The following is a 24,476-nucleotide window of genomic DNA, read 5'->3' on the forward strand; positions in this document are numbered from 1 at the left end:
ATTGCAGACCCAAAGAGCTCCGCTGGGCGGGGTGACGTGGCTTCCTCCTTCTGACATCAGCCTGACTATTGTCATAGGTGACTGATTCGGCGGTCCGGATCTCGTAGGCACGTACAAAACGTGGAAAGCACGGGAAACTACGGTGCGTTTGTGGCAAACTCCTCCTCCTCCTGTGTAAGTACGGACGCCTCAACCATGTCCTCTGCATCAAAGTTGTCACTCTCCCTCCTCCCCCGCAAGCTGAGTGGGAGAGATAGAGAGAATGAAGCCCGCGTCCCTCTTTTGTGCTTGCTCTCTTCTACCTTCGAATCTGCTTTGCTCTCGCTCCTCAATGCAAGGCGTGAGTCGTCCAATCCATCCCCACCGACATGCCTCTCTTCCCCGCGTCCCCGTCGGAGTCCTCTCCACCGGTGAAAACCCTAGACGATTAAAGAGATCTGCGCCCTTCTTTGGTTGGTTTCTAGATCTAGGGTTTGGATGCATGTGTGATGATCTCTCTAGGATCGTGACAGGGAAGGCGTTTCGGTGGCTGGTGGGGAACGCCACGATTATATAAAAGCTAAATGTAACTTTTAAAGAAAATTTGGTCACTAAGTGTAATTATACATGCTCTATTAAAAAAATATAATTATCCAATATTAATTTAGATTCTTAAATGAATCATAAATAATTTAAAGTCAGGCAAGAAAGACAATTCTAACCACGCATATGATCAGAGATAATAATTTGAGGATTTAGCGAAAGATCGAATTTGAGGATGTGTTGTTACCTACAAAGATAATAATAAATAAATTAAAAATATTAATAACCATTCGAATCAGTTGATAAAAAAAAATTATTTTTATAGATGATTTAAAATATAATTTATTAAACATTAACCAAATTTTATAATAAAAAATATAATGTTAAATTTGAATCTCTTACTTGCATCATATAAATACTAAATAAAAATAAATCTATGATAGTTTTAAAAAATGATAATATTTATACTATTGAACTTGATGATTTTTATCATACAATTTATTTTTTTACTTTGTGATAGGAGACTTATGAAATTACACTTTCACAAATTGAAATGGAAAAACTTGTAAGAATGCCTACAATTAAATTTGTTAAAAACAATTCGACACATACCAAGGAAATGCATAAAATGAATAATTTTAAATTTAAAAATCTCAAGTAAATACCTTCAGACCCCTAGAACTAATTCACATACATTCATATCACGAGTCTAGGAGATTGAAAAGGTCTAAATTAGCATTCATATATGTGAAGGCTCAGCTTCATGAACAATTGAAGGGGACACAAATCAAATTTTAAGAACCCTGATCTGTTAACAATTTCAAGGCTTCAACAGAAATTCCTGTCCATATTAGATTCAGCTGTCTGAATGTTGCAAACAAACAATGGCAGCGCTCCCATCACCTCACCTACATATGCTGTTTGCATCGATCAGTACCACATTTTTCAAGAACAGCCAACAACTTGAAGCTCGACATCCACTGCTGGATAGCGGGCTGCTCCAGTTTCTTTCTCCCATCAGAAATAGTCACCACTTCTAGCGATGCAGATTCTGACCCATACCACCAAGAACGAAATTTTTGTAGAAAGTGAGAGTTAACTAATATTGAAGACTTAAAAAGCCATATAACGATAGTACCCTATCATTGTTTTGATGACTAAAACACACGGCAGGAAAAGGAAAAAAAATAAACAAAGACTGCAGAAAGGAAAGCTCACCTAACTCACGAAGAAAAGACAATGCATATGTAAAATTTAATTAACTGCATTAAGCTTAAGATCTTACCTATATCCATGTCATATGCAACTCAAACAGCATTTCCATTAGCACTTTGAAAGTGCTCCAGCAGCAAACAAAAGATTCCTCCTTGAAAACTACCGAAGAGGAACAGGACCATCAGTATACAGAATAAAGCAAGACAACATACACAAAAGATATTACCTGCAATGTATATACAGGTGTGGATTTGGTAGGGAGAGCTTTCAATAGTCTCAGCCGATTAATGCTGCTAGGTTTGCTGGACAGAATTTTTTATAAGGTTTCGGTCAATGTTTTGAAAGCAAATTACCCAGATAGAACAAGATGGAACTGAACATACCTCTCCTCTATCTTTTGTCCCTTCATGCTGGTAGTGACATCCCATAATTTCACTGTACAATCAGCTGCACCAGAAGCAAGCAGTGATCCTTCACGACTGCATCATAGAAAACTAATTACTATAAATGCCTCCAAGGCAATCATCAGATGAAAGAATATGTTTGTAGCATTTCAAAAACACCAGGCCTATCAGTGTACATTCCTGACTCTCAAGAATTCTAATCAGGTTAATTTGTTTTTCCACTCTGAAAAAAACAAAAGAATGCATAGATCACCTGAAAGCAAGTGTCCAGACACATGAGCTGTGCCCCATCAATGGTGAAATACAACGACCACTTGAGAGGTCCCACATCATGATGGTACCGTCTTCATCACCAGAAGCCATAAATCGCCCATCAGGAGACATTGCCAATGACAAAACTGTGCTCCTATGACCAATAAAAATGCGTACACATTCCCCACTTTGTACATCCCATAATCTGACAGTTTTGTCACTAGAACCAGTTGCAACATAATTGCAATTGGCATGCCATTGCACACACTGAAGCACACATGAATAACTATTAAACAACCTATTAAGAAAAATGCACACAACACAGACAAAAATAAGGAAGACATGAAACATAAGACAAGGACAGCAAGTGTCCCATGAAAAAAAGATCTATGATGGAAAAGCAAGCAATAATCTAGCAAATGCCAAAGCTTTGTATTAAGCAGCTTAATGAGAACTCGGTTATCATTACAGATAGGAAGCCATGATTTAAACCGCACATAACCAGGTAAACAAAAAAAATCATGAGCATATATCTCGCATGTTCTAGGCAAAACTGGAGAGCTAACAATTTGCATTGATTACCATATAAGAAAAGTATCGGCATAAATGTAATTACAAGATCATTATTCATGAAAGTCACATCAAAGGCACTGAAACAAATTATTTGCAATTTGATTTACTGTAACATATCTCATTGACATCAGACATGGCCTAAACAGATAGCCCTGCAATTATTTCAGTTGATGAAATTTGACCAGTCAATACCAGGCAACTTTCAAAAAAACGTAGGATCCTACAAGCAATTAAACAAAAAGGGAACATATCAACATGAAAGTGATGTTCAAAGACTACTCAATTTAGTCAATCAAACAAAAACAGTGATGTTTTTTAAACCTTTGCAATTTAGCCAATCATTTAGTTGCATCAGTTCAACTACTCAATTAACTACTGAACTAGTCATACATTTATGAACACACTCACAAACTACAATCACATTGATGATTTCTACATATAAGTAAACATTATTACATTTGCTTATATACTTACATCAACATCAGAAAGATGTCCAGCCATTATTCTTAGAGGTTGGATTCTGTCCATGGACCAAATCCTAGCAGTCCGATCATGTGAAGAACTAGCAAAATAGTGGCCGACAGGGCTAAACTGCACCATAAAAATATTGTAACATGATACGGTCTCGTACAAGGCAACTATATAGTATATAAGACACAAAGGGATAAAAAGACAATTTATCTAAGTGGAGCTGGATGCTCTCCCTTAAGGACTTCAAGAGAGCAGCCAGGACACAGAGAGAACCATCAAGCAACAATTAGTTAGAGCACTATAAAGAACAAAGGAGGTATAAATGAGTTTATATTAACAGAAAAAATTTCTCCCAACAAACATGAACTACTTAAACATAGATAAAGATTAGGTAAAATCAATAAGAAACTCCAAGCAAAAATCAGCCCTTACATAAACAAAGAAGATAGGCTAGCACTAGACTCTTTATAAATATCAATCTATAGCAACCTGTTAAGCTAGTCTTTCCAAAATGATAGGGCAGCAACCTGTTACATATTAATTTATAGCCTAAAGAGCTAGTTGGAATATACAGCTTCATTATATCTTATAAAGGCTATTCTAGTCAAACAAGAGATCAGATATAATCTATTAGATATTTTCTACCATAAAAAGGATCACAAAATGCTAGTAATCCTCTTACACAGCAGTCTCATTGTTATATCTCTGAGAACAATTGTTCTAATATTGTTCCAAAAAGAACATTGGTAGATCCCCTTAACAACTCCCTTGGAAGAGAGATAAGGAATAAGCTTGAAACAAATTAAACTAATAGCAACAAACCCCCATTACACTATTCTCTACCATTTTCCCACATTTTCACACTTCCTTTTACAATACACCTGTATCTTCCATACTATTTCTATTTGATTCAGATGCTACAGCAGAAGCTGATGCTTGCAAGTAGTAATAGATCCACTCATCTCATGAAACAAAAACATCTGACTGGAGATGACGAACCCAGATGGAACCAAAAAGAGAAAATATTATGAATGAATAAACTCAAAGCCTATGTGATGAAAAGGCCACCTCAATGATCTGATTGAAGAAAAGGATGTGATTAGTATTCAATTTGCAAACAGATCAAAGACACTAACCCCAATTTTATGTTGAACCCAAAGCTTATGTGATGGAAAGGCCAACTCAATGATCTGATCGAAGAAATGTATGTGACTCATGATCCAATTTGCAAAAAAATCAAAAGACACTAACCCTAAATTCATGTTTTACAATTAGACCTGTGCAAGTTGCAACTAATTACAAAGGCCTGTTGTGTATTAAGCTACTAAACAGGTTTGACTCAGTCCTATTGGCAACCCACCACTTGCAAAGTCAATCTTGATGCAATGATAAGTTGGTTAGTCAAGTCACTAAAGAGGAGGTACAAACATTTTTAAAATGGGAATGGTGTCTAAGCACCTAAAATAAAGACATCATAAGCACATAGAGTAAAAGTTAATACAGCAAGGGATTTGTTGACTTGATTTAAATGAGTCCATGGTGTCTAGATACAAGTTACATTAAGTCTACATCATATCTCTAATTTCCTAAAATCCGATAAGATAATTTAAGAAATTTTTGTTTGTTGTAAAGAGAGCCAAGTATATTACAATTTTGAAAGCTTGAGCCTAATTCAGATACTTATTATTTGAGTCAATTTTCCAATTAGAGACATTTCTTGTAATAAAGTAGTTTACTAAAAGAAGGCAGACTGCCTACCAGGTTTTCATCTCATATCTTAAAGAGTTCTAATCAAGTTTAGGGGGCTGGTTTTGTCTATTTAGGAATAGCTCCTACGAGACAATTGTATCTGCGATCATATTTATTGCAATACCCAAAAGAGAAAATTCCTTGGGCTCCAAAACCCACTTTTTAATGTCTCTATTCCCATTTGTTTCTTTCTGTTTCCTCCTTGTACTCCTCATTTTCTTACCTTCCCTATTTCTCACTTCTACTATACAACCAACCTGTGGCAGTTTGCAGCTAGAAGTGTCTGTTCAATCATGCTAACTGATAGGAATCTCTATCTAATTGCACAGCACTCGTCATACTAGGCATTATTATGTCACAAAAAAAGGCTTAACTACCTGCTGGGTTCAACTAGTTAAAATTTTATTCCACCATTAAGCTCTACCTAAATCTAGATACTTATGAGAACAATCATGTTATGTCTTATTGCTTCCCTCAGATTTACCTTTAGTAATTATTGGAAAGCTCAAAACCACATTAAAAGTTTTTCATCATCAATTTCCTGAAATTATGATGAAAACTTGACTGATCTAGGTGAAACTTTTGCTAATTAATGTGTAATGTTACAAGTTACAGTCGATAATAGGTAGAAGGGGATGGCAAAGATAAGACATGGCTATACAGATTCCACAGACAAGTGATAGCCTCCAAATATCTCAGTATTGGACAAAAAAATTGGCATCGGCCAATGATCTGCTTCATCTTGAAAGCATGGATTTCACTGAAAAAGATATGATGCTGATGCACACTGTTTCACATTTGATTTTCAACTTCAAGACAAACCAAAGAAGATTCAAAGCCATATTGATCGGCCTAAAATAACCCAAGCACACAAGAAATCAATGTTGACATACTACCAGGGGCACAAATAATGGCTATGAATATGGAGAATTTGATATCCCTCATCCATCTAATAATCTCTTTTTTCATGCAGACCATGTTGTTCACAAGCAACATTCTAACACAATATGCAGGATGTGTTATTGTGATAACATTACCATATATCAGCAATCTGTTGTATTACATTTTACCAACAAATTGACAAGAGAAAATAAATGTTAGTGTGACGTGAAGACAAATTTCCAAAAACAATTATTTATTGGGGATTCTATTCATGTGTTAGACATTGCAAAATATTTGTCACCCTATCAATTTGCATCTGTTTCTTATAATTCATACAACCAGAAAAGGTCTACTTAGTATGCTCCATTATGTTGTTTGCCAAAATAAATGCAATTGAAAATGGCATAATAATAATAATTTAAATAATAAATGTAAAATTGAACAAATATCTTGAGAATAACAAAATCTACCTTTTTCATAACAAGTATGTGCACACACACTAACAATAATAGTGAGTATAAGAATAGTAATCAGAACAACAACAACAGATTTATTGTTCTTACTTGCACGTCCCATACAGGGTAATTATGCCCTTTGTAGCAGACAAGATTTGCATTAAGATTGGTGCTCCATAATCGAACTGCAGCAAGACAATAAGAGCACCAGACGTCACAAACAAGAAACTCCAGAATGATTAAAAGATAATTAACATTTCAAAGATAACTTACTGGTGGAATCTGATGAGGAAGACAACAGAAAATCTCCAAGAGGACTAAAGGTAGCTGAATATATAGGACCAGAGTGACCATGAAATAACGTATAGGACCCTTCACCCTCTGTTCCCAAAAAATGCTCACTTGGAATGGAATCATTTTCTCCCTGCAAATTAAATAGAATTGCTTTACAATAAATGAAAATTTTCCATTTTAAGAAAGCAGCTAAAGTATAATCAACATGGCCTTCTTGTTTAATCAAGGCAAGAAAAGATCGATTGAAACTAATTTGAACATGATGCATCTGTTAGAGTTATGCACATATGAAATGGAAAATAAATTATGTTCAATTATTCAAAATTCACCATTCAACACAGTGGAAAGATAAACAACAAAGAAAATTTCCACATGCATAGCATGTCAGATATGTTCCGTAAAAATCCTGTGTACCAGCATGTAGAAAGATTTCTTCCATGTTGCTTCGTTTTGGTTGGCAGCAGATCAAGTCAGGTTGGGCTAGGTGTGGTAGTACAACTATCAAAAGACTGTAAAAATCCTAATCAGTTCCAGTAGTGGATTAAGGTTCCCCAAAATGGAACCATTCTGTACAACAAATGAAACAGGTCACGTCAAGTTGGTAGGTCAAAACCAAATTTATTGGGAAGAAAAAGATATCTGATTTGTTAGGCTTGCAAATGTTGAGCTTTACAAGAGAAAATATATACTTGCCATAAGCATGGCACAACAAGCCAGCTGGCCCAGTTTGTCTGACTGAAAACAATCAAGATCTGGTTTGCAAGGCATGCATAGTTTGAGATGGCATCCCTGGGCTCAACATATTTCAGAAAGCCTTCACTGACCTCAGGAAGTTCTATGCAATAATCTATACAATGATGACAACAGACGAATCATCTTATATTGGGTGCTAAAAGACACCCAATGGTTGGGATCGATGTTTAAATAACCTTTTAAGAATTAAGTAGTTGTTACAATTAGTTTAGGCTTAGCCCATATCACCAAAAGCATCGACTATATGATAGACAACAATAGAACAAGTCCTGTCTTCATTGCTTATGCGATAAACGTCATTCTGCATAGTAATTGCATGGAATTAAAAAGAACTCTAGCTCATATATTTCCAGAATTTTTTCAACAAAGAAAAAGAAAGCATTTCTTATTACCTGAAACAAATTTTAATTAATATCATTATCATTCATATAAATTTCTATGGGAATAACAACACAGAGTGATACTAACAGGTTTAGCTGATTGGCCAATCTTTGACATGTCCCACACCTACAGAAATTAAAGACAATAAGTATGAGAAAACTATTTCAAAGTTTATATTCTATGCAAAATGTATATTGATTTTTTAATAAGAAATAATAATATTGAAAAAATGTGACATTTAATAGACAAATACAACCTTCAGAGATGAATCAGAAAATCCACCAGCAACCAATGACCCATCTTGGGATATAGCTGAACAATTTAATCTGGCAAACATTCAACAGAAAAAAATCAAGTCGCAATTGCAAGCAAGAATTGCTCTAGAAAGCCTAACGTTACACGGCATATGGAAACTTTTTACACTCTTACCCATTATGTGCGTTGATGAAAGTATAGAAGCATATGGATGGCAGCGTTGAGCTACTCAATTGCACACGATTACGTAGATCCTCCAGAATTGCTTTTTCTACTTCCATGGGCCTGGCATAGTGAATAAGATAAACCTTTATTAGCAACTACCTATAAAAGTTAATAACCAGTTGTGGCAAGTTACTATCCATACAGTGGATAAAAAGAGAACTGAACTGGAGATAGAACTTGAAAACAACTTATTAGAACCTATGAAGTGCAAAAATAGCTTAGGATTATTGATGTTTTTGGTGATTTGGACAATAAGACAGTGTACAGTCTTTATTGGGTTTATTGTTTTTTTTGCTTTTAGAAACATGTTTAGTGGTCACAACTTTAACTACATGGGAGATCAGAAAGGGGAGGGAAATTGCCAGATAGTCATGGTTTTGGAGGAGACACCTAAATGATCATGGCCTCACAGGGACCATCAGCCAGCTAAGACTAGAAAGAGCAGAGAAAATTATAAAACTACTAAGTAATTGAACAAACAAAATAGTAGAAACAAAGATAACAAGCATTTCAGCATCATTTTTCAAATATATTTACTTATTTAACAATATAAGTAATGTCAATAGGTCCTTGTAAAGATAATTTGGGCAAAGAAGACACTAAAGAACATGAAAGCTTTAAACCCTTCACAGTACTGACCAATATAAAAATATAATAATTGACCATAATTGTACATTCAGTACATCATCTATGACTTGGGCAACTTAAACAAAACTGCTCCTATAACTGAACAGGGTATAAATGCTTATACCCACAATTCATATCAAGTCGTGACACTCTAATTAACTGTTGTCCATGACCAATCATGTGTAGCTTTAGCGTAAACATCTTGGTTTAATAGGCACCATGTCAAAATTTTAGAAGAAATGATTTGGTGGAGTTGTAATTTAAAATGCCATATTATTATCTGATCAAAGATCTCATATAAATGTTGAAATGGCCAAGTCTTTTGAGATTGAATCCTATAAGAGGATACATAACCAGAACTGAGAAATATGATGAAATATTGGGCCATCCAATGAGTAGACAGTTAATCACAGTCTGAATAATATAAAAATCTAAAATATACAACCTATAAGGAGAATTTTATCTAGGGTTGCAATTTGCTAATTATGTTCAGCCAGCTATTTGGCTTATTTGTGCCCTGAGAGGAATAGTACTTCCCGTAGCATTGTGCTTCCCCATTATAGACTCAAGAATCTCCTGTATGAGGTTGCAACCAACACAACAGATTCTTCTACCTACCAAGTAGTGTTTAAGGTTTAAAAAGATGCTCTTACCAAAACATATGTAGATGGATAATTGGCATCAGCTTAGATGGCCAAAGCCAATTTTATGTCTGGTTGTAAAATTATATAAACATCCATTGGAAATGTCTTGATATTCAGTTATGCTCTAAAGAAGACCACATTTTAACCAGGAAAAGATTTAACCATGATGACAAAAATGGAATAGTAAACTTTCAATATGAAAAGAGTCATCTGATGATTATAATTAGAGTCACAGGCATGAAGTGGTCACTTCAAAGCATAAGTGAGCTAGGTTAAGGCACATGGTATGTCATGAAAAATATGGCCAAAATTTACATTTCAATATCTCTTCATGATACATTATGGAGAACAACTTAAAGGCCAAAGCTTTTAAATCACAGATTACAAACACTACTTTAATCTGCTTTAAGACCATTCATTGTGCCTGACCACTCAATCATAGGATTTAACCTTCAATTTATTTGTTCTTTTAAGCATTGTCATCTTGAGCTCAATGGCGGCAAAGATCCATGTGGCTGACCTCATATAGGTGGAACATTGTTCAATCTGAATGCATCATAAGTTGCATACCAGAGGAAGGAGCTCATTAGATATGTTTTTTCTAGTTGATTGTCCTCTGATAGATGTGTTACATCTTTTATATGCAAACAAGAAAACACATCCAATAATATATCATGTTCAGAATATTTGGGATCTCTTTCCTATATACTTGACTAATGTTCAGAACATATATGCACTGATATATGTTCAGAATATATCAGTGCATAAAACTGACAAATGGAGCAAACCTGACCAGATTGCACTGCATTAATTTTAGAGATCACCAACTAGAATGCCCTACCATGCATGTACAGTCAACCAAAAAATCATAAGACAATGTCATACACATTAGTCAAGAAATTGAATCTCTAAAGACACTAAACAACTCTCAGTCTTGCTCAACATATTTACATTTAGAATATGAGAAAAATAAAAATAAAAATATAGAAGATAGAACTGTTCCACTGTGGCCGAATCATCATGTACATGGTTAAGCATGTCATAATTGTAGAAGGAATTTGAAAGTCCTAATTTCAAATCAGGATCTCCATAAAGTTTTGCATTATGATAAAGAGCATGAACAACAGTAAAGTTAACATTTATTACCAAATGATTTCAACTAGAACAAACCATCATGCATGATTATTTTACTATAGCACATTCTCTAATATTATAACATGTTCTGTTCTGTACTAGATAATGGAAATTTTTGAACTTTTCATAAAACAATCTCAGAAATGAATAAACAAAAAAATATTAGTCTATCAGCAACACATCACAATATGCAATTAATAGGAAGCACATAAAAAGAGAGCAGAAATTAGATTAGAAAGCAATATGTTATTACATTATGGGCAAAGTTAGATCTGGTTTTACTCGAGGGGCCACAGGGGCAGTGCTTGTCTCCGAGCGAACATTTTTCCCCGTCGCACCTACAAGCTTGTCCTTTTTCGGTTTCTTCACTGGAGCAGCTTGCTTTCCTCCATCCACAGACCTCTTCTGATGGAAAAAATTTTAGAATGATAATGATTTCTACAGGAACAACAACACAGTATATGCATGATCAAATTCACACTCACTGATTTTAAATTGATTAACAAGATTAGTATGATCATGTTGTTTGCTGATAGATGGAGGAGCTTATATAAGAGTTTCACAAACCAATGGCAAACTCAATACCCCGGTATTTAGGATAGGATCCCTGAGAAAAAACAATGTAGCCAACCCCAAATAGATATGACATCATGGTTTCTTAAGAAAAAGATAACTGAGGTTAAAAGACACGCGAAAAAATATTATCATGTTGATTTTAATGTTAAATAACTTAAATCTTAAAATCAACATTAGGTTTCAATGACAACTGAAAAGAAGTGCAACGAGTAAATAATTGTGAAATGCATCATGAGGTGTATACAAAAACGTCAAGATTATTATGACCTAATTAACTGAAAAAGAACTGCAACGACTAATAATTGTAAAATGTATCATGAGGTGTAAACAACAACATTGAGATGATTATGACCTAATTAATTCCATCAGCATAATTAGTGAAGATTGCTAAACATTTCTTTGAGCCTTATTTCAAAAATTCAAGGCAGGAAATTTCTACACACGTATCATGCTCACTTCAATTTTTCATTGTAAATCATTCTACACGTGTCAACAACTCTCTTTACTTGTTAGCTATTACTTGCAAATTATCAAGGAATCATATACATTACACATGGGTACTTCAGAGCTGTTCTAAAAATTATTTGTTACAGATGCTCCTCAAACACAACTCAGAAAATCAATGATGCTTGGTGAAACTTTTGAAAGACAATTAAAAGGGAAAAAAGTATAAGGATCAGGAAAATCTCCAACTTAGGAGATTTGACTTATGAAACCACCACTCATAAAGAACACTTAGGACAACTATTATAAGATTCAACCATGACAATTAAATTTATAGGGTACAGCCAATGGACCTTTATTTGCAAAGAAATGCATATACAATACACATCATCAATTTTAGTTCCATATCTGAATAATATCATGGTAATGGATTGTTATAGCTAACTACTTGCCTTGTTATCTTCTGGGTCAAGCTCCTTATTTTCAGCCTCAGCCTTTTCAGAATCTGAATTTGCCTTCTCCAGGCGATCTTCAACTGAATCTTCAAGCAACTGTAGCAAGCACCTATTAGATAGAAATGTTTGCAAAATACAACTGAGAACAAAAAAACAAAGAACAGAATGCATTGTCTTGGACACATAATAGTGAATGTAGCTAAAAATTTCTAAAGAAACCACAAAAACTTCACCAAATCCAGCACCAGGAAAAAAATACTCAGTGACTTAACTAGTGACTATGGTATTAAAAGAAAATTAGTATCAGTTCCCAGTTTGTTGCTAATTTAAGGCGCCCAGGCACCAGTAGTTTAATAACTTCTCATATAGCATTCTGGAAGCACGATCTACAAAGAGTCAAGAGCCTAGAATCAGCAAAACAGACAAGTAAATTTCTAGGTCTGCAATTCACAGGCATAGCGTCAGCATGGTGATCAACATAATACATCAACCAAGGGGAAAAGGAAATAGAAAAACTAAGTCAAGATGTCATGGGATTAGATTTGGAAAAGAAACAAATGATAGTTACTTTTTTTGTATGCATAGAAAATCGCTGGTACTTTTAACATAGACAGTGGTAGCTGAAAGCTAGTATTTATATGACTGCAGCCATTTGGAAGTCTTCGAAAATTGAAACTATCCAACATCCATTTCCCAGGCATCCACAGTTCCCTTACAGTGCTTCTTAGTCCATTTGCATCTGAACTTATCATCACCATATCTAATTATGCTAGCTAAATTAATCATTCATCATATCTTAAAAAGGACAACTCATTGCATGAGGTCTCACCCAGTGATTTAAAAAGCGTTAGGCGCCAAGGTCCCAAAACACCTGAAGCGCTAGGCACTCGCCCGAGCGAAGCAAGACGTTCTGAAATATTAAAATATTAAAAATATATAATATAATTAAAAATATATATGATTATTTAAATAAAAATATGACATTAAATTAAAAATATATTGTTAACAGTATATTACTTACTGTTAATAGTAGCTAGAGGGGGAGAAAAGAACTGGTAACAGTAACATAGGAGGATAAAAGGGTCACTAACAATAAAAACCGATGGAAAGTGGCAGCAACAATGGTGAGAAGGCAGTAGTGAGAAGCTGGTAGCAACGGCGATAGAGGATTAGTTTAAGACAATCGTGGCAACGACAGAAGCTACGAACAGTAGCAGTGGCAGCAACAAAATCTCCAGAGGGCGTCCATCGATGGCGAAGGAACTTGCAGTCCTTTCCCAAGGCTGTGGAAGGAACTGCACACGGAGTGGCGGCGGAAGGAAGCTACGGGCTCATGCTAGACCGTTGGACCCGTCCGTTGGCAATAGAGGAAGGCTCGGTCCACTGCGTCTGCGGCGAAGGCAATGGTAGAAAGCGTTGGCGGCGGAAGCAAAAGCAACGGTAGGGTTGGCTCGGGGTCGCGCAGACATGAAGGGTGGCTTTTGACGGTAAGAAACTACGTTATTGAACCGAACTAGACTTAAAAGTCTGATTTGGTTGACTTATTTGAACCGAGCACTCACCCGAAGCGCTCGGCACCTGGGTTCAGGCAAGTACCCAGGCGACGCCTCATTGAAGCGCGCCACTTGGTCCACACAGGAGGCGCTCGGGCCTCGCCTCGCCTCGCCCGTGCACCTATTTAAATCACTGGTCCCACCAATCCAAGATCTACTTGCAGCTTTACCTCTATATTTAAGGAGAGGTTGTTTCTGAAACTTGAACCAAGTCTCCTATGCTATATTGAAGAAATATTCAAAAAAATGGCAAATCAAATTAATGATAGACTACCTCAAATTATTCAGCCCTAAAGCATCTTCCTTTTCATTATTTGCAGGGTAACAGAAATCAGAGGCAATTTGTTACTAATAGCATCACAATCAAATAAGACAATTGTAAAGCTACTCCATCTTTCTTATCATGTCCAAGTTTCTCAAATCTATTCACAATCTCAATTATGCCAAATAATATCTAAAGAATACTAAAATATCATTTATGCCACCTAGAATCCAGGCTCCAAGAAGTCACAAACTGAGCACGGAATACATAATTGCAGGTTCCAGTTAACAAGATACTGTTGGAGAAGGGAAAAAACATCCAATTTAAGTATCATATGCAAATAGGAGAAAACATAAAAAACAAATATAAAACTCACCCCCCAACGAACTTCCTTCTGATTTATCTGTTTAGCTAGATCATGATTACTTCCGACTAGAGCTACAACCTCCATGTCATCAGAAATTGAGATGGGCTGTCCAGGGGAGACTGACAAATTGCAATTGAAGAGACCCAATTAGAAAATCACAACATAAAGAAACAGATTGAAAAGTAACATCCATGAAACATGTTGCAGATTCTTTCTTTGTGCATATACACATTTAAAGATGTATGTGTTGATAATCAACAGAATCAGTACCTTCAAAATTGATACGCTCATTGATTATCCCAAGAATGGTAAGAGACTGTGTCTTCTGAAGGTACTGAAGGAGGAGGTCGTACGCATACTACATTAAAAAAAAGCAAAGAGAACAGCTCCCGTCATGCCAATTAACACCTATGCTGTTGCATACTCAAAATAAGATATATTATTTCATAGCTGCAAATTAGAATGACCCGGAAAACAAGGGTATTTCAAAAACATAGTTACAAGTAAACACAGGTTTACCCAAGCTGACTGGTCAAATGACAATTGAACTAAGCGGCCTGTAATCAAAAACCATAAAAAGAAAAAGCCATTCCAGAACATTAACAATGTTGGTGCTATATTTATAATGTACATAACATCTTGTCATTTAATCACATAACATGATGATTGAAGTATGAACAATGAATAGTGAAACTGCAGTTTTGTATATAATGAATAGACTCCCTAATATGTTTATCTATTTTACAAGTAGGCATAATGTGGCACAGGCAGATTTTCTTGGAACCTGTCATTCACATTTGTGTCCCCTCTAAATTTTAAAGCTTTACTTCCCTGATTCATTGACCCTTTTCTGGTATTGAACCTTACACTATGAATCAAAATAATCAAGCATATATCACTATAAATCATGAATCTCTAATAGATCAAGGGATCATCTAACAAAGGTTATTTTTCTTTTATTTTAAACTGGAGTAGCCAAAAAAACTATGGCCTAAATTTATTTGTTTATGGCATGCAATCCATCCATATAATGCAATTAATTGGTCTAAACTGAAATTTTAGCTAAACCAACATACTATTAAACCACTATGAATTGGCAAGACAATGAGTTATTAATATCCCACTGTTGCGAGTTAAAATTAGTAGAGTATGCAAAAACATGAATGACATAGGCATAACAGAAAGTACCTTTGATCAAGCAATAAAAGTACAAAAGAAAATGTTTAGTGGTCAGATATCCTACAACACTGGCATAAAATCACTGTAAGTTAATGATAACAAGTTCATTCACTACACTTAAAAGGACAGAAACAATCAAGAATCTAAAAGAAAATAATATGGATGGCCACTTCTTTCCCAGATACTTGGGTTAAGAACTATAAAAAACATCAGTAAAACTGCAGAAATAACATATTTTAACATTACACTTCTGTTATTGTCTACAGCCAATCATGCCAGCCAACATACATAACAATCTTATGTAGCAGCAACTAGGGTTTCAAATCTTGGTCTGGTACTAAATACTGGTCCTTGGCCGGACCAGTATGCTACAAGTACAATTGGGCATACCATATACCATGTGTTGGTATACACTCTTGTGCCAAACAATAACACCTCCAGCCAAAGAAGAGTAGAGGAGTAAGAGGAAGAAAGAAGGCGGAGGAGGAGGAGGTGCTGATGCAACAGCGACATGGTGTGAAGGAGGCAACAAGAAAGAGACAAAGATAAAGAAATAGACAGAGAATTGTGAGGAGGCAGAGAAGAAAGACAAAGGGAAAGAAATAAGAAAGAGAAAGAACAAAAAATTGTTTTTTAAAAGGTACCGAGCCATAGGCTTACCACCTAATACCCGTTTTCTTACCTTCCGGTAAATCCGGTAGGGTGAGCTTCCCGGGCGATATAATTATCGAAACAAGCAAAATCGCATGGTATGCGTCCCAATTGGATGTCAAATTGGTAAATATTGCCTGTACCAACTGGTATAGACAGCATTTTAAACATTGGTAGCAACAAAGGTTGAGAAACAATACAAAAATGAGTTATTGTAAAATTCCATACAGCATCAACTACAACCAACACAAATGACAGTGTAGTAGGCATATACATGAAACAAAGGTTACTATCTATTCTAGGACATATATAATATGCATCACAAACATAGGTATGCGAGAGATTTAAAATGACAAGAGGAAAGGAGGTGAACAATATGGATGGGAACTCCTTTAAGTGTTCCAATAGGCAGAACTAACATGAAACAAAACTGGGTGTATTTTTTTCTATGCCATATACATGTCTCTATATGTCATCATATGTGCATATGCAACTAATTTAATAGAACTTAGTTGATCAAAATTATCTAATCCTCACCAAAATACAGAACAGCAAAACTTGATGACACAAATTTTGAAAATGAAGAAGAATGGCACCTGACATATTTTTATTTTAACTTTGTTCTGCCGCAAAGAACAAGCTAGTTCCATTTCCTGAAAAGAAATCAGACAGCAATGAAAAGATAATCAGTATTTTAAATTTTTTGGTTTTCCGGCAAAACAGAAACGTGGAAGACACAGATAAGAAATTAGACAACCTCCAAATGTGAGGGAGAAAGAATGCCTTCCAATTTCTGCAAGTCCCTCAAATGCATAAGTTCATGATCTTCACGGAAAGTTTGGAAAAAAGTCCGAGCTGCAGGTTCCACACAACAACATACTATAACAATTAAGAATCGTAATTGTAAAGCTGTAAGCAAAGTCTATAAAAAAATAAACATTATATTGAAGAGAAATCGGGAAATACATAAAGAATAAAGCTGTAATTATACCATCTCGCATATGACCTTCTGCCACAAGATCCATGAAGCAGTGGATGTACACTGAATAGAGCACACGGAGTAGTTCATGCTGCACAAAAGTTCATAATGGAGAATTGCAATTCAGATAAATTCATGTTCCATAAAATTATAAAGATAATATAACACTAACAAGGTCCTACAAGTACAGGCATAGGTTGCAATGTACAAATAAACAAGGTCCTACAGGTACAAGTAACAAAAATCACTCTACCATAAGCCATTATGATCATTGTAATCTTAACCAGGAAAAAGAGAAGAGTATTTTGCAAATAAATGAAAATTACAAAGAACAGGAACATCATCATGTCTACACCAATAGCAATGTGACCTTATCAATGAGAACAAAAGTATACTTATATTCACCAAAAAAAAAAAAAAATGAAGATGCAAACTTTGTAGTAAATTCAACCAAAGTTCATGAACATTTATGTATCGTATAAATCCTCCATTACATTGACCAAGCCATAAGCCAATACAAATGTAATCAAATTTGGAATTGATTACCTTGTACAGATCCAGTGAACTGTAAGCCCATGATCTTAGCTTGCTATAACCACCGCTATATCGTGCCGGATCATTCTCTAATCTGTCAAACAATGACTCATATAAATAAACAAGAATGTAAAACTAGCATGCAATTTGCTGGTAAAGAAAATAAAAATATCTTAACACCATACAACACAGACAGATAGATATTGTATTATGTGTCCTTTGAGAATTAAGATGTACAGTAAAACTTCAGTTATGCATGAAAGATTTGAACCCTTATTTAAAACACTATTATGAATAACTTCATTACACAGTTATCTTCATTGGATCATCAACTTATCTATGTCCCTGAGATGAGCAATATATTAAATAGCAAAGCTTCTCGAATGCTCCTCCAAGATGATCTCCCTAAGTGCATGAGATTTATCAGCAAGCAGTGGGATAAATCTTCCTACCAGCTAATAGACAATGAAGTCTTAAGAAAAATCCCAATCTTGACTAAACTTTGTCTTATCCAAGAATTAGGCAGAATGACAACCTAAACATCAGGACAACTTAAACAAACACAAACAAACCAAACTGAATCTATGTGAGATGAATCATCAAATGCTGCAAAAGAACTCTTTAGGTTGCTTCTTGAACAAAGATTCATATCCCCTGAGCGGACAAAGACTCCATTTTTTTGAAGTAACAAATAAACAAATGCATATACTAACAACACATGAATTTTTTTATAAAAAGTTAGAAAGCATTTACATTACATCAAATGGCGTACATGGTGCTCACACATGGACTTGAACAAACCTGAGACCTATTACTTGTGCAACAATAGACTAACAAAACATGAAATTAATACTGTATGAGATTTTTCCTAAAATTACTACTACTACATAAAGCTCCATACAGATAAGGCTTGATCACATATCAACAAGCAGCATTAGAAACCTCCGGTCCACGATCAGATCCACCTAAAAAACTTCATTCCTCGGAATTTTCAAGTGGTGTTATGACCTTCATTAATGAAACTGCCAAGAATATTCGAACATCACAGATCTCTACAAATTTAGGTGACTAATTTTGTGATCACCAATTGCAATTATAAAGACTTCCCCTCCAAAAACATAGGCCCATCTACGTGAAGATTAAATTGAAGATAAGTGGCCCTGATTTGTAGATTGTCAATGCTTGAGTTGTAAAAATTCAAGGTATGACCAGACAGGGTGATGCAAACTTTACAAAGCACAATAAAATAAGATCACCCAATGAAGTTTTGGTGTTTGTTAAATTGACGGAATATGTACAGAACAGTAAATAAAATCCTTGGCGACCAGCTACAAGTGTTCTAGCAACTTCCACCGATGCCCTTTTTTCTTTTTCTTTTTTTTTTCTTTGGCGTCTCCCATGCTCCTTCACTTGATTTGCCGTGTGGTCTCGATAGAAAATATGAAGGGCAAAAAAAGAGTCGGGTAACAAAAAAGGGATCGGGCGGAGGGATCTTCGTACCTGGATAAGGGGAGATCCGTGTGGGAGGAAGAGGAGAGGCGGTTCTGCTGCTCTTCCTGCAGGGCGATCTCGGTTTTGGTGAAGCCCTTCTTCCTCAGGTACGCGACCACCGCCTTCTGGAGCTCTTCCTCCTCCATCGGAACGCCCGAAGCTACCATGGTTACCGGTCGACTAGGGCTCTTCGTCCGTTGGAAGGAAATAGACGGAGGGAAGCCTTGGTCGGTAGAGCCCGCAATCGGTGAGCCGAAGCTGCGGTCACCGCCCAGATCCCTGTAATGGGCGCGTTTCCCTGGTCGAGTTCAATTGTTATTGCCGACTTGGTTGGGCCATAGCACATGGACGGTAGCCACGTTTAAATCAGATTTTAATACTCCTTAATCAACATAAAGTACAGATTAAATAATTAATAATTAAATAATGAATTAAAACGATTTTGTACGATGATGTAACAAATTCACTTATTCAGCTGGATTATCATCTTAATCTCAAACTAAATGCAGTCATGGCTGGCAATTTTCAAGTACATTTAGTGTTTCTCTTAACCACAAAATCCTGGAAAGCGGTTCTGGCTTCTTCATCATATTAGCCTACATTAGAAGAAAGTGTAGCATCTGTTTGAATAGTCAGTCGTATGATAGGTCTCATGTATGACGAGTGTTGCATCATTCATTTAATGTAATGAAAGAAAAAAAAATATTCATATTAGCAGAAAACGATAGGTATAGATAGCTGAATAGTTGTTGCACACAGATAATAGGTGAGTATCGATCTATTCCTCGTTCAATCTTTCCCCTATCAGAACTGCCCGTTGGTGTTATAAAGTTTCCTGGTTGTGACTTCCACCCGTCTTCTCAGAACCTTTGGTTGATAGGAAACAGCAACAGCGTGCGGCGGAGCAGATGAACAACACCTTGACCAATAAGAACAGTGATAGGGAAAGTACCTATTATCAACTCAGTCTATCAGTCGGATTGAGGAGGCCACCCGAGTATAAGTAAAAGTATGGGAGCTCCCCCACGATCCCAGCTTATTCCTATTTCACTTTATACGCTAACTATGAATTTTTAAGTTATTTCTTTCTACGAACTTCCGACGATCTTCTAGTAAACTTCCGACAATCTCTCGGTAATATTCTAACGGACTCCTGATAAGCTCCTGGACTTTACGATGATCTTTTTGACGAGTTCTGATGAGCTTCTTTGGTAAGCTCCTAGACTTCTCAGTCAATTCCGGTAGAACTTCCGATGAACGTCCAGACTTCCGACGAACTCTCGAACTCCCAATAAAATTTCGTTCTCGACTCCGGGACTTCATTTTGCTTTATACCTTAATCGCTATCATAGTTAATCCTATACACTTAAAACATACTTTGATCTAGATAATTATTACAAAACTAATCAAATATTATCCGGCATGTCATTGGTTTATCGACGTTTCGTCTGATTCTTTAATGTATCGTTATCACTTGCGGCCTATTGCTCAATCAACCAGTTGACCTTCGCAACTCCAATTTCCTTGGTGCAATTTTCGCTCTTCTTAACCCGATGCCCGAACCCATGGCCCGAAGCTTTCTGTCGATACGTCGACCGAAGCCTTCCGACATGTTTCACTCCGACCCAATAAGATTCTTCTTGCTTTAATTGTCTCTCCCTGATCGAAACTTCTTGCGTCATTCAAAACGCAGATAAGATAAACACTATCAATTGATTTCATCATCAAAATCCGAGATTTGACATTATTAGCCCTCCAAAATCATTACTTTTCATAATTAGTAAAACATCAAACTATTATAATTATTCTACGATCATCGATATTAATTGTGATTATTCTACGAATTCATGATATTAATATTATGTAAAAATTCACTAATGTTATTTTATTATTCATCTTTATCAAATCATTTAGTGATTTGAGATATAATAATCTTTTGAATATAAAATAATAAGAAATATATCAACCTATATTTTCTTAATATCAAAATTAAAATTTAAGATTTTTCACTGATTTACTTTTTCCTTAATCATGTATCATTAGATTCAATTATTATTTATTAGAACAATAAAATCTATATCCCTTTAAAATTTTTTGAATAACCAATAAAATATCTAGAATAGCTTATGAACATAATTTATTTTCATATGATTTGAAGATTTTTATAGATAACTCAAAAAAGTTGATGTAATTAATTTTATTGAACTTTTGTTTATCATATTCTTTCAGTAATATTTAACAAAATAACTAATATAATAACTAGGTGCTTATGCCATGATGGGCAAAAGAATATATTTAAGAATTAAAATCAATCTATGCTTTTGACGAGGCTCTCAGTGCAAACACAAGCTATTGTTTTAGACTAATTATATTTTATATTTAGTAATTAGCTATTATTAACCTTTCGATCATTATACTTTTAAAAGTTACATTAAGATTTTTATACTTACGAAAATGAAATATTTAATCTCGTTTCTCCGAGAAACGTCGTCAATTCTATTGACAGAAATACCACATGTGAAACGGATTCAACACATGTTTAGTAATAAACCATATGATATTTTCGTTAATAAAATCGATGATATGAGAAAAAATAAATTTAAATTTAACTAGAAATTCTAATATAATTTTTAAAAATATAAAGATTGAGATAGTGAAGATAATTAATTATATGAATAATCTATAATTAACTCTATTATTTTATTAAATTTAATGATGAATCCAACCCAAAAGAAAAACATGTTGATCTATAATTAACATGCACTCACGTGAATGTTCGATCCCATAGCCCCCGACACGGCAACATTTTTTCCTCCACCAATTTTCATAATGTCTGTTCATTGAGCAAGAGATGTTTTACTGCAAAACTTCAGTTCCAATCCACAACCTTTGCTTTCATTGAAAAACTACAACTTATTGAACAAAGAAATAAGGGAAGTGATTGTGTTGCTTTCATACTTAAAAATTATGTATATATATATATATATATATAAAACTAAATTGCCCCTGTCAATATCTTTTGTTAGCATCCAAAACTAATATGGACTAGAAAAGCAGAACCAAATTTGACTTCAAATTGCCAACTGAAACATTTGGAGAAATACAGACAACTCAAACACCTAAAAATACTCTTACCAAGACAGATGAAAAGGTAGCAGGAACACGGAGGATAGCACTTAAGTTGCTATGATCTCTTCGACAGAAAATGCACCAACTAAGTTGCTATGATCTCTTCGACAGACAAAGCACCAACTAAGTTTGAAACTTTTGATTGGAACTATCAAGAATCAAGTTAACATAATGACGTAATTCGGAAAAAGAAAAATGATCTGAGTAACAACAGCCCCCCTATTTTCCCTCTAACAAGCAGTAACAGTCTGGCAATTGGAAGATGACCAGATGATGTCCTTGAGAGCAGGGCGGAGCTCATCTGCGCAGAACTTCTGATACTCAAGGGTGTCACCGTCGTCCCTCCTGACCTCCACCACGAGCACAGATGGTGCTAGTGCAAATATCTGTGTGGCAATCGCTAGTTTCCCCTTCCTCCCCCTACTCTCTCCCTCCAACCTCACTCCTGCTGCGCTGCTCTTCGTCACCCGATACTTTCCTGCTGTCTTTGCTGCCACGCCTTCCAGCTTCGACACGATGCTGCTTGCTGGCTCCCTCGTCGTGAACCTCATTCCATCCTCCCTTATTCCTTCTCCTCCAAACAGAGGAGAGAGGTCAAAACCCTCGGAGAACGATATCAAATGGAAAGCATTCAACTTCTCTGGCTCCTCCACCTGCCCCTGCTTTCCCTTCTCCTCCGTCGTCGATTGTGCTGGTACCGGTTTCTGCACCGTGCACTTGTTGAACCATGATGTCTCGATGAGCTTGGCCACAGTGATTCTCGTGTTAGGATTGGGGTCGAGCAACTTGGTGATTACACGCCGGGCACCGGAAGAAATCCATGGCGGGCACTGGAAATCACCACGGCAAATCTTCTTGTACATAGCCATCATGTTACCATCCCGGAAGGGCAAGAATCCTGCGAGAAGAACGAAGAGAATGACACCGCAGGACCACACATCGGCCTTTGCCCCATCGTAGCCCTTTCTGCCGAGCACCTCCGGGGCGACATAAGCGGGCGTGCCGCACGTGGTGCGGAGGAGCCCATCCCCGGGGACATGGTCGACCAGGGCGCTCAGCCCAAAGTCGGCGACCTTCAGGTCGCCGTGCTCGTCCAGGAGGAGGTTCTCCAGCTTGAGGTCGCGGTGGTAGACGCCGCGGCGATGACAGAAATCGACAGCAGCAACCAGCTGCCGGAAGTACTGGCGGGCGGAGGCCTCGGAGAGGCGCCCGGATCGGGCGACCCGTGCGAAGAGCTCGCCCCCGCGGACAAGCTCCATGGCGAGGTAAATCCTGGAACGGGTGGCCATGACCTCGTGAAGCTCGACCACGTTGGGGTGGCGCACCATCTTCATGGCAGAGATCTCACGCTTAACCTGCTCCATCATCCCGGCGCGGACGACCGCCTCCTTATCCACCACCTTCACGGCGACGCTCCGCCCGTTGCGGATGTCGCGGGCGAGGTGGACCTTGCCGAAGGTGCCGCGGCCGAGGACGCGACCGAGCTCATAGCGGCCATCGAGGACGCCTCCACGCCCGCAATCCTCCATCACGGCACCAACGGTTGGTACAATCAATCCACCTAACTGCGCTGCAAGAACTTGCGGTGGCAGCTCCTGCCGGCGCGCTTCTTCCGGCTGCCGCCTCGGCAGAGCTTAGAGTCCAACCCCTTCCTCTTCATCTTGCCGCATCCCCGAGGATAGAGTGAAAGAGGCGGCGGAGAAGCGAAGGCGACAACAACAGAGGAAAGGGGCGGCGGCAGATGCCCTTCCTCCTTGGGGTTTTCATATATATACGGGAGGAAGATTTGGTCTCGTCACGACATACCGCGTTGAGACAAAGGAGAGAAGGGGTGAGAAGAATATTGAACCGTCGGATGGAGATCGAACGGGAGGCGGAGGAGATTAGGAAGAGTCGCGGATGGTGGAATTTTCTTCCGGTATAAAAATGGAAGCCAACCCAGGCGTCTCATTGACTCCCGTGTCGTCATCGTATGTCATCCCCGACGTTGATTTGGGGCAACGGTGGATCCTGGCCGTCG

The 24,476-nt window shown here is 36.9% G+C and overlaps 2 protein-coding genes across 4 annotated transcripts; both read right to left on the reverse strand.

The window, feature by feature from the left end:
* Window positions 1-1,142: 1,142 nt before the first annotated feature.
* LOC135580964 (transcription initiation factor TFIID subunit 5-like) lies at window positions 1,143-19,619 on the reverse strand. Of its 3 annotated transcripts, none has more exons than XM_065118907.1 (20): window positions 19,337-19,510; window positions 17,849-17,930; window positions 17,315-17,393; window positions 17,081-17,178; window positions 16,920-16,976; window positions 14,764-14,851; window positions 14,503-14,612; window positions 12,309-12,407; window positions 11,090-11,241; window positions 8,381-8,491; window positions 8,208-8,277; window positions 8,039-8,077; window positions 6,797-6,947; window positions 6,632-6,708; window positions 3,441-3,557; window positions 2,395-2,660; window positions 2,121-2,216; window positions 1,964-2,039; window positions 1,808-1,896; window positions 1,143-1,573 (listed from the first exon to the last, which is right to left on the reverse strand). In XM_065118907.1, exons 1-19 carry the CDS (start codon window positions 19,492-19,494, stop codon window positions 1,846-1,848), a joined length of 1,977 nt encoding a protein of 658 aa, XP_064974979.1. In that variant the 5' UTR covers window positions 19,495-19,510; the 3' UTR covers window positions 1,143-1,573; window positions 1,808-1,845. The 3 variants fall into 3 exon arrangements, 2 of the variants coding, with proteins under 2 accessions (XP_064974979.1, XP_064974978.1); XR_010488909.1 differs by having other exon boundaries at window positions 1,350-1,573; window positions 1,741-1,896; window positions 19,337-19,618; XM_065118906.1 differs by having other exon boundaries at window positions 1,350-1,573; window positions 11,090-11,238; window positions 19,337-19,619.
* Window positions 19,620-22,373: 2,754 nt separating this feature from the next.
* On the reverse strand, window positions 22,374-24,210 carry LOC103993055 (CBL-interacting protein kinase 6). The gene has a single exon (XM_009412982.3). It carries the CDS (start codon window positions 23,983-23,985, stop codon window positions 22,687-22,689), a length of 1,299 nt encoding a protein of 432 aa, XP_009411257.2. The 5' UTR covers window positions 23,986-24,210; the 3' UTR covers window positions 22,374-22,686.
* Between the last annotated feature and the right edge of the window lie 266 nt (window positions 24,211-24,476).

Source organism: Musa acuminata, chromosome BXJ2-7, assembly GCF_036884655.1.
Source record: "Musa acuminata AAA Group cultivar baxijiao chromosome BXJ2-7, Cavendish_Baxijiao_AAA, whole genome shotgun sequence".
Lineage (NCBI taxonomy): Eukaryota > Viridiplantae > Streptophyta > Magnoliopsida > Zingiberales > Musaceae > Musa > Musa acuminata.